This window comes from Apaloderma vittatum, unplaced genomic scaffold, assembly GCF_000703405.1.
Source record: "Apaloderma vittatum isolate BGI_N311 unplaced genomic scaffold, ASM70340v1 scaffold11617, whole genome shotgun sequence".
NCBI lineage: Eukaryota > Metazoa > Chordata > Aves > Trogoniformes > Trogonidae > Apaloderma > Apaloderma vittatum.
The window spans coordinates 59,084-71,578 of NW_009727922.1; the positions used below are offsets into that span (position 1 = coordinate 59,084).

General features: G+C 37.9%; 1 protein-coding gene across 1 annotated transcript in view; it reads left to right on the forward strand.

The window, feature by feature from the left end:
• Positions 1-12,495, forward strand: part of KIF16B (kinesin family member 16B) — a 125,667-nt gene that overhangs the window by 44,160 nt on the left and 69,012 nt on the right. The window contains exons 12-16 of the mRNA XM_009873892.1: positions 3,637-3,756; positions 4,313-4,364; positions 5,531-5,668; positions 9,910-9,992; positions 10,184-10,272. Of these exons, the coding sequence (XP_009872194.1) occupies positions 3,637-3,756; positions 4,313-4,364; positions 5,531-5,668; positions 9,910-9,992; positions 10,184-10,272 (482 nt within the window). The remainder of the gene's footprint in view (positions 1-3,636; positions 3,757-4,312; positions 4,365-5,530; positions 5,669-9,909; positions 9,993-10,183; positions 10,273-12,495) is intronic.

Genomic DNA, 12,495 nt, shown 5'->3' on the forward strand with positions numbered 1-12,495 from the left:
CTTGTGTACAGTTTACATCTATATATTTTATAGAGAGCTTAATGTTAGTGCTGGGCCACTGAGTATCTTCAGACATTGCTGTGAACTCGGGATATAATAGCATATTTTCAATGAAATCAAATGCACCCAAAGTACCTGTTAGTGTAAGAATCTGCTCTTGTATAGTCTAGTTAAATATTAATGCAAAGACTTTTGCTATTGCACATTTTTACCCATAATTTCTTTAATTCGGCATTACGCATTTTTTTTGCATCATGTACGTGCAGACATTTGAATGTTATGCTGGCTAAGGAAATTGTCATGTTTTACTGAACGGGTCTGCACAGTATATTCTCGGGACTGCGTGCCAGCAGCTAACTGTTCAATATTTAAATAAAAAAAATTGAGTTTTTTGCAGTAGGAAGAGTAACAGAAATTACACGTCCACCAAGGGTTCTGCTCACTGAATGGGCAATGCACTAATTAGATGTGCTGGGCCAGCAGCAGCATATGTTTCACTCTACTGGTAGCTAGGACAAGGAACATAAGAAACATCTTCTGGGCTTATTTTCTTTTTAATTTAATTAATATCCCGTTGGCTCAAAATGTAAACTCGTGTCGTTCCATTTTTGGGTGTGCATTTCAAGAAATACAGCTGAAGAAATCCTGTGAGTCTTAGAGGTGTTCTTTGTCATGAGCAGTTGTATGTGATGAAGATTAACTCTACTGCTTGACACAAAGATTTTGTTCTTAAACTATCGGAATGTATCTTAACTGTGAGCTTGTCTCTGTTAATGCAGCAAACTTAATACCTCAGTGCAGAAGGGATGGGAATTCACAACAGCTTTTCTGTCTCTCGCAAAAGCGTTAGCAAATCTACTCTATCAGGATATTTCTGGCTGCTGAGTCAGAGCTGAATTCAAAGAGACTGTAATTTAAATATACGATGTAATCCCTTTGACTCAAGGACGTGTTTTCTTGCATACTGACTCGTGATTATTTTCTGAGTTTCTGCTCTTCACTTGAGTCCGTTTGACGTAGCACCCCCTAACGCAGCTGCCGTTTATACGAACTGGAGGGCTCCGTTGTGCATAACACTCGCCTCGCTTTATTTTCCGCAGTTTATGAACACATCTGAAGTACTGGGGGAGTGTGTGTATGCTTTTGTGTTCGAGGATAATTCAAGCTAAGATGCATGTGGTACGTTCAGCTTTCTTAAGCTGTACCTTGAGGTTTTCATGAATTTACTGAATTAGTATTTTTTTAATAGGGGCAATGACCTCTCCTGCTCTTGTCACTTGACTTAAGGATTTGCCGCTTCTTAAAATCACATCGCACAAATGGAAATGAATCAAGAAATGGATTAAACCTCCTCATTTCTCTGCCTTAAAATAGCTTACAGACCTTCAATTTATTTCAAAAGAGGTCTGTCCTTCTTTAGAAACGTTCTTCCTATGCTGTTGAGGATGAAAGGGGCAATTTGGCTACTTTTTTCTGTGCTTTTTCTTCTCTTCCTCTCACTGTGGGAGAACAGAGTAATAAAGATCTTATTGTTCATGAGGTTTCTGCGATTTCTGGTTTGGGGCAAAAGGGCACAGTTTGGCGTTTGGATGCTTCTTTGCAGACACTTTTGAATCTGGAATTAAATTTGAAGCGAAATGATTAAAATTTAGCAGTTATTCCAGATGCCTGATTAAGATTCAGCATTTTTAGTAACTAATTTTCAAAGATAAAAGCTAATTTACATCAAGTATTAAAGAAAATATTGTAGTTAATCACAACTGCTATCTGCTGCATTTATTGTAATGCTTCTATCAACAGGATACATTCTGTGTGTGAAGGGTAGTCATTTACAAAAAAGGAATTTAGGAACCTGATTAATTTGTGTTTCATTTTAGATCTGAATAAATAAGCAACACTTACTTTAAATCACAATTACACGTGCTTTATCTCTGAATATAGTAGAAACGTGTTAAATATTTAAAGACTGGAAAAAGAAGCATAATTTTGTTTTCTCTGTTCTTAATTTTTCGTGAGATATTTTTCTCACCTAGTGATAATATCTTTGCCTCCTGGGATGTCTGTTTTTTTCCTCAGTCAGGGATGCTGGCAAAATGCTTTGTTATGCTGGGGAAAAAAATGTTCAGTTCTTAATATTTTATCAGTTCCATTGGGCTGAAGGTGCCAGCAGTTATGTAAACGGCCACCAGTCCGCAGCGTTTTCAGTCGTCAGCCTCGTCATTGGGAATGTTATAAATGATGTATAACAGTAGATGCTACTCAATAAAGGTTTAATATGTGATAGGTATTTTTGACCAAAATTACTTTTTCTCTTGAACAGTGATTTAAGCTGTATTTTATCGGTTTATGAGGTGACACTTTTATAATATCAAGGAATAGCAAGGTGCAGTTTGAATGTCAGAGAGCTGCAGGGCAACATGAATCACAGCTCCTTTCTCTCTTTCTGAATGCTGGAAAACTTTTTAATTTATCCATGACCAGAGCAGGATTTCCTGGTTGGTTTTTTTTTTTTGAAGTGTCTTTTATATGTTGTGTCATCTTCTCATCTCACCCAGGTGTATCCATACTTAGAATTTTTTTAAACTGTCAATATTGACAGTGTTTTGCATCTGTTTTCTTCTTTCAGATTTGTCAAGTAGCTGTACTTGGGGAAAACACAAATAACTCTTTTCTCACAAACAGCGCAGTGTCTTGGCTCTGGAGAAGGCACGCTGATAACTTGGAAAAGGAGCAGTTATGCTGCTGTTGGAAAACCTGTTTTCTGCGTTTACTAGCACCAGGAGAAAAGTGTGACCCTTTCTAACGTGCAGAAGTGATACTCACTGCCATGTGTTCACAGTCTCTGCTGCTGTTATCTTCCAGGCCTAAAAGCTGATAGGGTTTGATTTCAGCTTGAAAAATAAACTTAATAAATACTAAAACTTATTTCAAAGCTCTAACTGATTTCTTACTTACTGCATAGACTGATCAGCACTACATTGCTTGATTTTTTTTTTTTTAATCCAAGGTTAAAGTGCCCCACTTGTAGTCCTGCTGAATGATGCTTCGTCCTACAGGTGGCTGTACAGCGTGTCCCAAAGGAATTTTGAAGACTTGGAATTATATGCTGCAAATATTTCCTACACTTATTTACTGTTATCAGTGCTTTCCTTACACTGGATGATGTTTTAACCGTTAATGCTTACCGAGTTTTGAGATGTCTGGGGAGTTTTATTGGGCAAGGATCAATCTATTTAAAGGATTGCCAGAGAGTTTCCGGTTTTCTACTCCTTCGCTGTGCTGAATTCTGAGGAGGTTTAAATGCTCCTTACCTTTATGCAAGGCATTGTGGAGCTTGCTTTTAGACAGCGTTGCTTTGTTATGCTCTTGATTGATCTTCCTTATCTACTATAATTCAGCTGCTTGTCTGGTTTCTTTCAAATAACGCTTTCAGAGGTTTCCTGAACAGCAAGCTCAGAATGCTCGATGGAAATAGAGCAGACATGTTTGAAAATGTAATAAAAAAACCCCTGCCACCTTTTTTTTTGTGTGTATGTGATATTCTAGAGAATAAGTTAACATTAAACTTGGTTTAGAAAGAAAAGGAAGAGCACTATTTCTTGCGTATCCTAATAAATAGACTTTTGTCCTTTACAGGAGCAAACCTTGGCTTTGAGGAAAGAAGGGATAGGTGTCGTGTTAGATTCTGAACTGCCTCATCTCATTGGTATCGATGATGATCTCCTCAGTACTGGTATCATCTTGTACCACTTGAAGGTAAGTACGCATCTGTCTTTCCATAGCCTCTATATGCCTCGTGATAATTCTTTTTCAGTAGAAAAATTGTAGTATTAATTTGCTATCGAAATAATGCTCATTACATTCTTCCTCCATAGAAAGAAAACCTCTTTACGTTTCTCCAGCAGACTAAGAAAAGCTTTTAAGAAGTTTTTCAACTCATTCAATTTAAATATCTGTTAATTTACTGGTTAGGTTTATCTTGAGGGTCAACTGGTTAACCAGAGGATAGGTATCTAATATTCCTGGCCATGTGTGTTAGTTTTTCATTCATCTCATTGTAAAGCTTGACTTGAAATCCGAAACTAGATTAATTGGCTCAGAGCTACACAGGACAATTGAAACTTGAGTTTGCCAATAATATTGTATACTAATAAGTATGAAAGCATTCTAAAAATGTTACCTGATTTTTTTCATGTATGTTTAAATGTATTTTATTCAGGTTATTCTGAGAAAGTGGAAAGATAACTTACAGCTTTGTTGGGGAGGAAGGGTGATTTCAGCTGAAAATAATGTACATTTCTCACTTAATTAGGAGGGCCAAACATATGTTGGCAGAGAAGATGCTGTGACGGAACAGGATATTGGTATGGTATTTGGCATTTCTTTATACAATCTTTCTTCAGTTTTTCCTTCTACATCCCAATACATGAACAAAAATTCGTATATTTTCCCCTTTTTTCAGTTAGTTGTCTGTGTGCTCTTGCGTGTTTTAATATTTAGGGAAGTTGAGAGCTGAAATACTTGGAATATGCTTCAAGGAGCATGTGGGGTTAAAATTTATTCATATGCATACACTTGTTACTAATTTATTTATAGCGTAATGTAAAAATACCATCCTTTTCCGTACAGCACCTGTCACAGTTACTGCACAGTCGTTCTCCCAACCTTTGTACACTGACAGTGTTATTGTACCTAATGCAAACTTTTAGATTTGTGTTGAACAAGATTCTGCACCTTGGTAAAAAATAGGTGGTCGTCTTGTCGTGATTTTTCTTACTCACTTCTTACCAAAACAACTAACTGCCAGACCTTGACTGCCCATCACCGATGTTGCTTGAAGGCAGTTTCATTAAATAAACTTCATCCTTTGATTCTCCCGTGAGAGAGTCAGATAACTTTGGTCTATTTTTGTGGGTCAAAAGATGCCTGGATTAAAATTTCTTCATAAATTTCATGAAACCGGCAAACTTGTGTTGCTTTGTGGTATTAAACAATACAGGTAGAGATGAGTTGAAGAAAAGACAGAAAGTGGCAGAACTGATTAATAAAAGGCCTGAATATAGTAAACCCGGAGAACCTTATTTGCACCATCTACAATCACAGATTATATCCCGTCTTCTCAGATTTAAGCACGTTTCTTTGAAGTCAGGAAGCTTTTGTTATTTACCAGAAACCAGTAAAAAACCCTTTGTCTCTATAAATGTGTAAATTTTACTTTCCTGTTTGCTGTCAAAAGGCAAAAAGTATTTACTAATCTGGTGCTAAAGCATAGGAGGAAAGAACATTACATCAAAAAAAAAAAACCCAGCAAGCCAAGGAGCTTCTCTTTCCACTGCGATAAAACAACAAACAGTGTTGACATTTAAGGCACGTGGGGTGTGATGAAGGAAACAAAAGCATTGTTCAGAATGAAGAGGAAAGATGCTCTCAAATACGTAGTGCAATCTGTCCTTAATAAATTGACACGGGTGCGCCAGTCTTACTAGTTGTTAAGAGTCTAATTATGTCACTTTAATTTCTTTGTATTTAGTTCTTCATGGCCTTGATTTGGAAAGTGAGCACTGCATCTTTGAAAATCTCAACGGTACTGTGACCCTGATACCGCTGAATGGAGCGCAGTGTTCTGTGAATGGCATCCAGGTTACAGAGGCCACACAGCTTAACCAAGGTATTACTCAGCGCCGTGTCATTTTTTGATACAGCATCTTTGTTTCTTTCTGGCAACAGCATTGAAAAAAAATCTGCTTGTGTATAAAGAAGTTATTTTTAAATTAATTTTAGTTCCGTTTCTTCTCATCTGCAGCCAAAAATGATTAGGAGAGCCATGGAGTTTTGGTTCTGTCCAAGAATTGCCATGTGGTGAAAAGAAAGATAATTTTTCACTGATTTAAGCCACATCATAAGCTTGAGTATGAATTGATAGTTACCATTTGATTTCATTCAAAGTTAACTCCATGCCAGGTTGCTTAGGTTGCTGTGATATTAAGAAAAGGAATATTGGTCTCCATAGGGCTAAAATAATGTCAGACACACTTTCCCTCCCCGGGCTTCTGGCTGGTCACACTTAACGCTCAGTTGCCAAATCCTCTTGTACAGCAGGAGATTCAGCTGGAGTATCTGTTCACTGCAGCTGTAGGGAGATGACACAAAGGGGGAGGCTAACCCTTATGGAGGGGGTTTAGAGAATTACAATTTTAATATAAAAGTTTTAAAATCTGGAAATGAAGAAGCAGCTGGCACAGCTGGGAACAAAGGTGTATTGTGTTGGCTTGGAAAGGACAGGCTAACAAGTAACCTGGTGAGTGCTGCAGCAGGGGTTCGGGATGTTTTATCTTCCAGGAGCAGCCAGAATATCTTCCTATTTAGCAGTGAGCTCAAGACCTGTTCAGGAGTGAGGCTGTGACAGAGCTCAGCTGCTGAAAAACAATCTCACTTTGCAGTCCTGGGAAGAAGCTTTCAGAGGGAGCTTGTTCTGGCAAAGGAAGAATGCAGTGTTGAGCAGGGAAGGGCTTGCATCTTTTCTGAACTCAGACAAGTGCTTCAGAAGTCCGCTTTCGGAAAGTAAGGAGTTTTGATGTAGAGAAGGGATATTGATTTTTGTGAAGTGTCTTATTTCTTCTGCAAAACAAAAGGCGTATGTGCTTGTTTCTGATGCTGAGGAGGGAAAAATAAACAGAAGCCCGGCCCCTTTTATCTTACGTTCGAGTAAATCCCATTGATAAATTGTTAGCAATAGAAACGTTGACATTAATGACAAACAGCACTGCAAACAATTAAGATTTGAGTTGCAACAGCTCATCTTTACTTACCCTACTGCATTTCCAAGGCAGTAAAGCTTTGATGTGCCTCAGAAGAAACTAGGAGTTGGATGCTATTTCCCTCTTCCAGGTATATGTAGCGACTTGGGTTTTGTTCTGTGAAGAGCAGCAATGAGACTTTTACTCCCAAATTTCCGTCTAGAGAAATCCTCAACTCGAAAGAAAGGGAAAAGGTTGCTCTGGGGTTAGTAGAGTGTGAAAAACAGCTGTATAAGATGACCTGTGGAGTCTGTAAGCAGCCTGAGTCTGAGAGAAGGGTGGCAGCTATGACATCGAGTGGGCAAAACTGATGAAATAGCCAATTTAACGACTCATGCGCAATCCACGCAGCCTGGCCCTGGTAGCATTTAACCTCACAGCGTGAAGTGCCAGCTTCCTCAAACATCCGCTTGAGGTAACGCTGATTAACTGCTGATGTGTTGAAATGTTTCCGTTCGTCATTAATAACAGTTCGTTTGAAAACGTGTGAAGTTTTTAGACTGTCACGGAGTTGAAAGAAAAAAAGAGGCGTTGTAATTAATTACTGCTTCCTTCTACAGATTACTTCCAGCATTTGTAAATTCTGGCTAATGTGGTCTTTTTGTGTAAATGTAACTTTCTACAGTATTTTTTATTCTTAAGAATATATGGTAGGATTTCTAGAGGTAATTGAATTAACATTCACAATTAGAATTTGTCCTTTACCTCAACTACATCCTCAACCTATATCCTCAACTTAAACCAAGTTTTCAGTTCTTAGGTCAAGCTGCCAACACTTTTGTACTTAACATAACCTCCTGTTAACTTGTTTTTTATAGTTCAGTAATAAAAAACAATAATTAAAAAAATAAAATAAAAACTAAAAAATGGCTTTTATTATAGATCTTAATTATAAATACATGTGTTTGCATATTGTTCTGTGTCGGGCAGAGATGTTTGATGACATTCAGTGAGCATTCGTATGTGTATGTGTGTCTATGTGTGTGTATATATATATATTTAAAAATAAGTATTTTTTCCTGTGCTGTCTGGTCATTTACATGTTGAAGTCGACCACTTAAATTGCTAGGTCAGAGCTCCACGAACGATAAGACTTTTTTACTTAGTGTTTGGTGGTCATGGTGGTACTACCAGTGTGTTGCACAAACCTTTTGTCTTTGACATTTAACGTTAAAGGAGAGCAGGAATTGTTGCTTGCAGTAAAGAAACGGAAAACAAACCCCAGAGCGAATCTGGTTCCGTTTCCATGATGACATTTACGCTGCACTTTGCATTCTGATGGAGCCACGTTGTCCAACAGCAGACGGGGCTTGGGAAACACTCGACTGCACGGTTCTGACCAGACTTTTTTCTCCTGGAGAGACTTGGATGTTGATGCTTGTCTTGGTTCTGTGGAGCAGGAATTACGATTGTAATAATAGAATAATTCAAAAATGATCATGGGATTCACAGAGGTACTAAAGGAGAAACCTAGGAGTTGTTCGTATCATCTGCCATCCGAGTTTGACTGTCCTGTGCTTGCTCTTAAGCCTCTATCCCCTGTTTTCTTTTTAATTCATCAAGTTAGGAACCTGTATCTATAACCATATTCATTCTGAATTTTTAATTAATTTATTTAAATTGCTTTCTCCTAGTAAAGTGGTCAAAGGCTGTTTACCATTAATTATTTCTATCTTCGTTTGAAAATAGCTGAAGGAATTTCATAGAACTCCTCTCTGTCACAGAATCCCCCTCTAGGCAATCAGCAAAAGTGGACCAGACAAATGTTTGGGACGATGAGCATGTGAAGCAGTGGTAGATTAAGAACAGTTTTAGCCCTTTCTTCACAGCAATCCTGACCGTCAGGGATCCCTTTTAATATGCTGAGATAAAAAGTATCCCCAGCGCACTTTGTGAAGGAAAGGTCTTTGTATAAATTAGAGATGATTTCAAAAAGGCAATACCAACCCAAGCACACATTTATGAAAGGTAATTTTTTTTGAAATTACACCGAGGTAAACTATTCATAGGGTCCCAAATTGAGGTGTTGTGTAGAGAGCAAGCAGTGATGTCATGACTGTAGTGCTTTTTGCTGTGTATTTGCCAAGACTAGGTGACTTTATTTTGGTTGATCTTCCTAATTAAGCTATTTTAAGAGGAGCATTCAGTAATGAGGATGGTATTTCATTCTCAGAATGAAATTTTTCTGTAGTGAACAGTCCAAATGCGTGTTGTTTTTTTGTTTTGTGGGGTTTTTTTTCATGCTGTGACTGCAATGAAGATCCATTTTCTTTTTTAAAAAATGCCTCATACAAACCGACAGATAAATGCTTGGTTCTGTGGTGGTTAATTTTGAAGGCTTCCCTGTTATGACAGTTGTGAGACATCGCTGGCAATATACTTCTTAGTGAGAGAGTATTTGTCTTGGTGCCACTGTCTTCAAAATTTGAATAAGAATCTCACTATTTGTGACCTGTACCTTAACTGTTTAAATAGAATAATGAATATGCATTGAGCAATATGAATTATTTAATGTTCTTCCCTCAAAAAATAGCTTTTAGGTGTAAAAGTCTATTAAACCTGTTTGGAGGGTTAAGAAACTTCAATGTTGTTCCACATGGAGAACAAAAACATGAGTAAGAGCACAAATTGTGGCTGGAGCTTTCGGCGTAGGTGGTTTCAAGGCTGACTGCGATCAGTAGTGGAGGGACAAATTTGTTCTTAGTCTCATTTGTGGACATTCCCACTATATCTGGTACCTACTGGTGGCTTCCAAAGTAGCACTGTTCAAGAGTGTATAGACCAAGTTGGGGCAGACAGTTGCTTCCACTCTACCTAAATTTATTCGACTGAACTGCGTGAACACGACTGACCTTTGTGTGCAGGAACGTGTTTGTGGGTGGGTGTTTTGTTTTTGTTTTTGTTTTTAAAAGTAGGAGGACGAAGGAAAACCTGTATATATCCCTTAACATAGCTGTGACCGCACATCGTTGTGCACTTCAGTTGTCAAAATGCAATTTCACGTTTTTCTTCCTTAGGGAGTCTTTGCTTACTTATTATGTGTCTGAAAAAATATGTGACATTTTCAGGTAGAGAATGTTGTCAGTGAATGGTGTGTGTTTTGCCTTACCAGGTGCTGTTATATTACTTGGAAGAACCAATATGTTTCGCTTTAACCACCCCAAAGAAGCTGCTAAGCTGAGGGAGAAAAGAAAGGTGAGATTAAATCAGTGTTTGCTAAATGGAAACCTTTGCGCAGTTTTCTTGCTCGTGCAGACGTACCTGGATTGTTGTGGAATTTTTTTTATATGCTTCACATACTTAATATTTCATCAAGTCAAGCAAAGTAAGAGTTTGTAAGCACGTGAATGTTTGTCTAATAGCTTTATTTTGTGGTCTGTTGTTAGAGTGGATTGCTCTCGTCCTTCAGCTTGTCTATGACAGACCTTTCCAAATCTTGTGAGAACCTGTCAGCAGTTATGCTTTATAATCCAGGGTGAGTATATTCTAAAATGCCAACTCTTCTTCATTTTAGCAGTTTGAATTTTCCAATTGGCAGTGCTAGAAAAATATTTTGTTCTCGGGTTCCGCTTGTTAAATAATGGGCTTCTGAAGGAAGCCAGAACTTTTCTGAAATGTTACTTGAACTAGTCCATGCTAGAAAATGGGGTGAAAGGACACTGAGGAGTTTTTTGTCTTGCTTAAAACTCACTTGTACTTGGTATTTCTCTACTCAAGCGCCAGAAATGTAACTGTGGCAGTGAAGAGCCACATGGATAGATCTAACGCAAAGAAAGCTGTAGCGTCTGGAGCCCGGGAGACAATGTTTGCGTTATAAGCAAGGCAGTTCAGCACAGTAATGACATGACAAATTTTACGTTTAGACTTGCTTCAGAATTTAAAGTTAACTATTTTTCCTAAGAAAAATGCATTTTAAACTGAAAATTATAATTTCTTGTGTTCATATAATACCCATACAAGCATAAAAAGGCTGGGAAATGAATGTCTTGCGTTCTCACCTTTATACCTCCTAGTAGGTGGCCAAGTTAGGATGTGGAAAACTGTTTTATTGTACAGTTGCACTGACATAGACTGCTTGTTGTAGAGAGGCTGTTTTTAATGTTTTTACCAGTGTTCTTAAAGTGACTTAGAGAGAATTGATGGTGTTTTACTGTAATTTCTTTTCTCGATAGCTAGTGACTGTGTTTTGAATTGAGTGAGAGATGAAGCACTTTAACCACCTATGCGCTTTTGAAAAATTGGCTGTAAATTGAATTATAGGCTTGGCTACTACAGCTTTATTCCCAGGTTTTACTGTGGGGTTGCTCTTTATCCATTAGAATTTAGGAAGATTGGACAGGTAATAATAACTTCAGGTTAAATAATATCTTAAGTACAGTGAGTATGTGTAATACCACTGCTTTAAATGTGACTGCTACTCTTTTGCTACTGAGCTACCTACAGAGATTGCAAGATTGTGAGCTAGCTGCTGATAAATTACATATTTTCTTTTTTTCTTGAAAGAGAAGATCAAGAAAGTGTGTGTGTGTATATATATTTATATTCCTTTAACTTTTTGAATAGCTCAATCTAGAAACTTCTAGTGATAGTTGCTAGTATTACATTTTCTGTGCTGGGTTGGAGAAAGTTAGGTGCTGGGTTTTTGTTACTTCTGGTTATCGATCAGCTGCTGTGGGCCTTTCCCTGACTAATAATACTCTGCTACAATATTGTTCTAAATAATTGCAGTATACTGCACGGTACTGACCTTGACTTTGCAGTCAAGAGTAGTAGAGAGTGGGACAGATTGTTTCAGCATTGCCTCACTTTTAGTCTTTCAGGTTTGCAGCAAAATATAATGGCGTGGGCAAGACCCCGTTGAAGGTGGCTTTAAGAACTCTGGCCATGGAGTTCACATTGTCTCCAGATAATACCAAGGTGTGCCTTAGAGAGAGGATTTTCCCCGTGTCCGTTGTTTAGAAAAAAAGAAAAAGCCTGGAGTGGTGCTTCATTGTCTCTGATGGAGCAGGTTGCAGCAAATTCTTATTTTTTTCCCCTGATGTGTTTTGTGGAATATAGCTTCTTTTTTTCCTTATCAGTTCTTCAAACATCTTGCCTTGCTTTCGTGGAAATCAACCAGTATGAATAATATAGTGAAATTATCAGTCCAGGTAGCAATTTTTGGAAATGCTGCCATTTTTCCCATCTAACACTTCCAGTAACTTTTATTTTCCTGTTGTGGGTGTGGTTGCGAGAGCGCTGTTGAAATTGAGGATAAGATTAGGTGTAAATACTCATATTCCCAAAGACTCTCACGCCTGTATTTTATTAGACTATAAACTATGAGCAGAGGGTTAATTATTGATATTCTTCTGCTAGTCTGCGTTCAATTAATCATTGTGAACTGGCCTGCAGGAATAGATATTTTGTCCTGCTTAATTTGTAAACGCAAGAAAGGATTATGCTTAAGGCTCACGTTGCAGAAGGAATGCAGCTCTCTGCGACTTGTTTGCGAGCAATAAAACCTACCTGAGGTTGTTCCATAGTCACTATTATTAGTACTTTTTTTTTTCCCTAAGCAAAGAAGCTCGTGGCTGCATATTCATAATTTAAACTCTTATCCCTGTCTTCGTGTGCTTTAACTGTGTTTAAAACAACAGATGCCATACTTAACAATGCACGTTGCTCACATGGTGGAGAGGTGTTAATTGTCCCGATA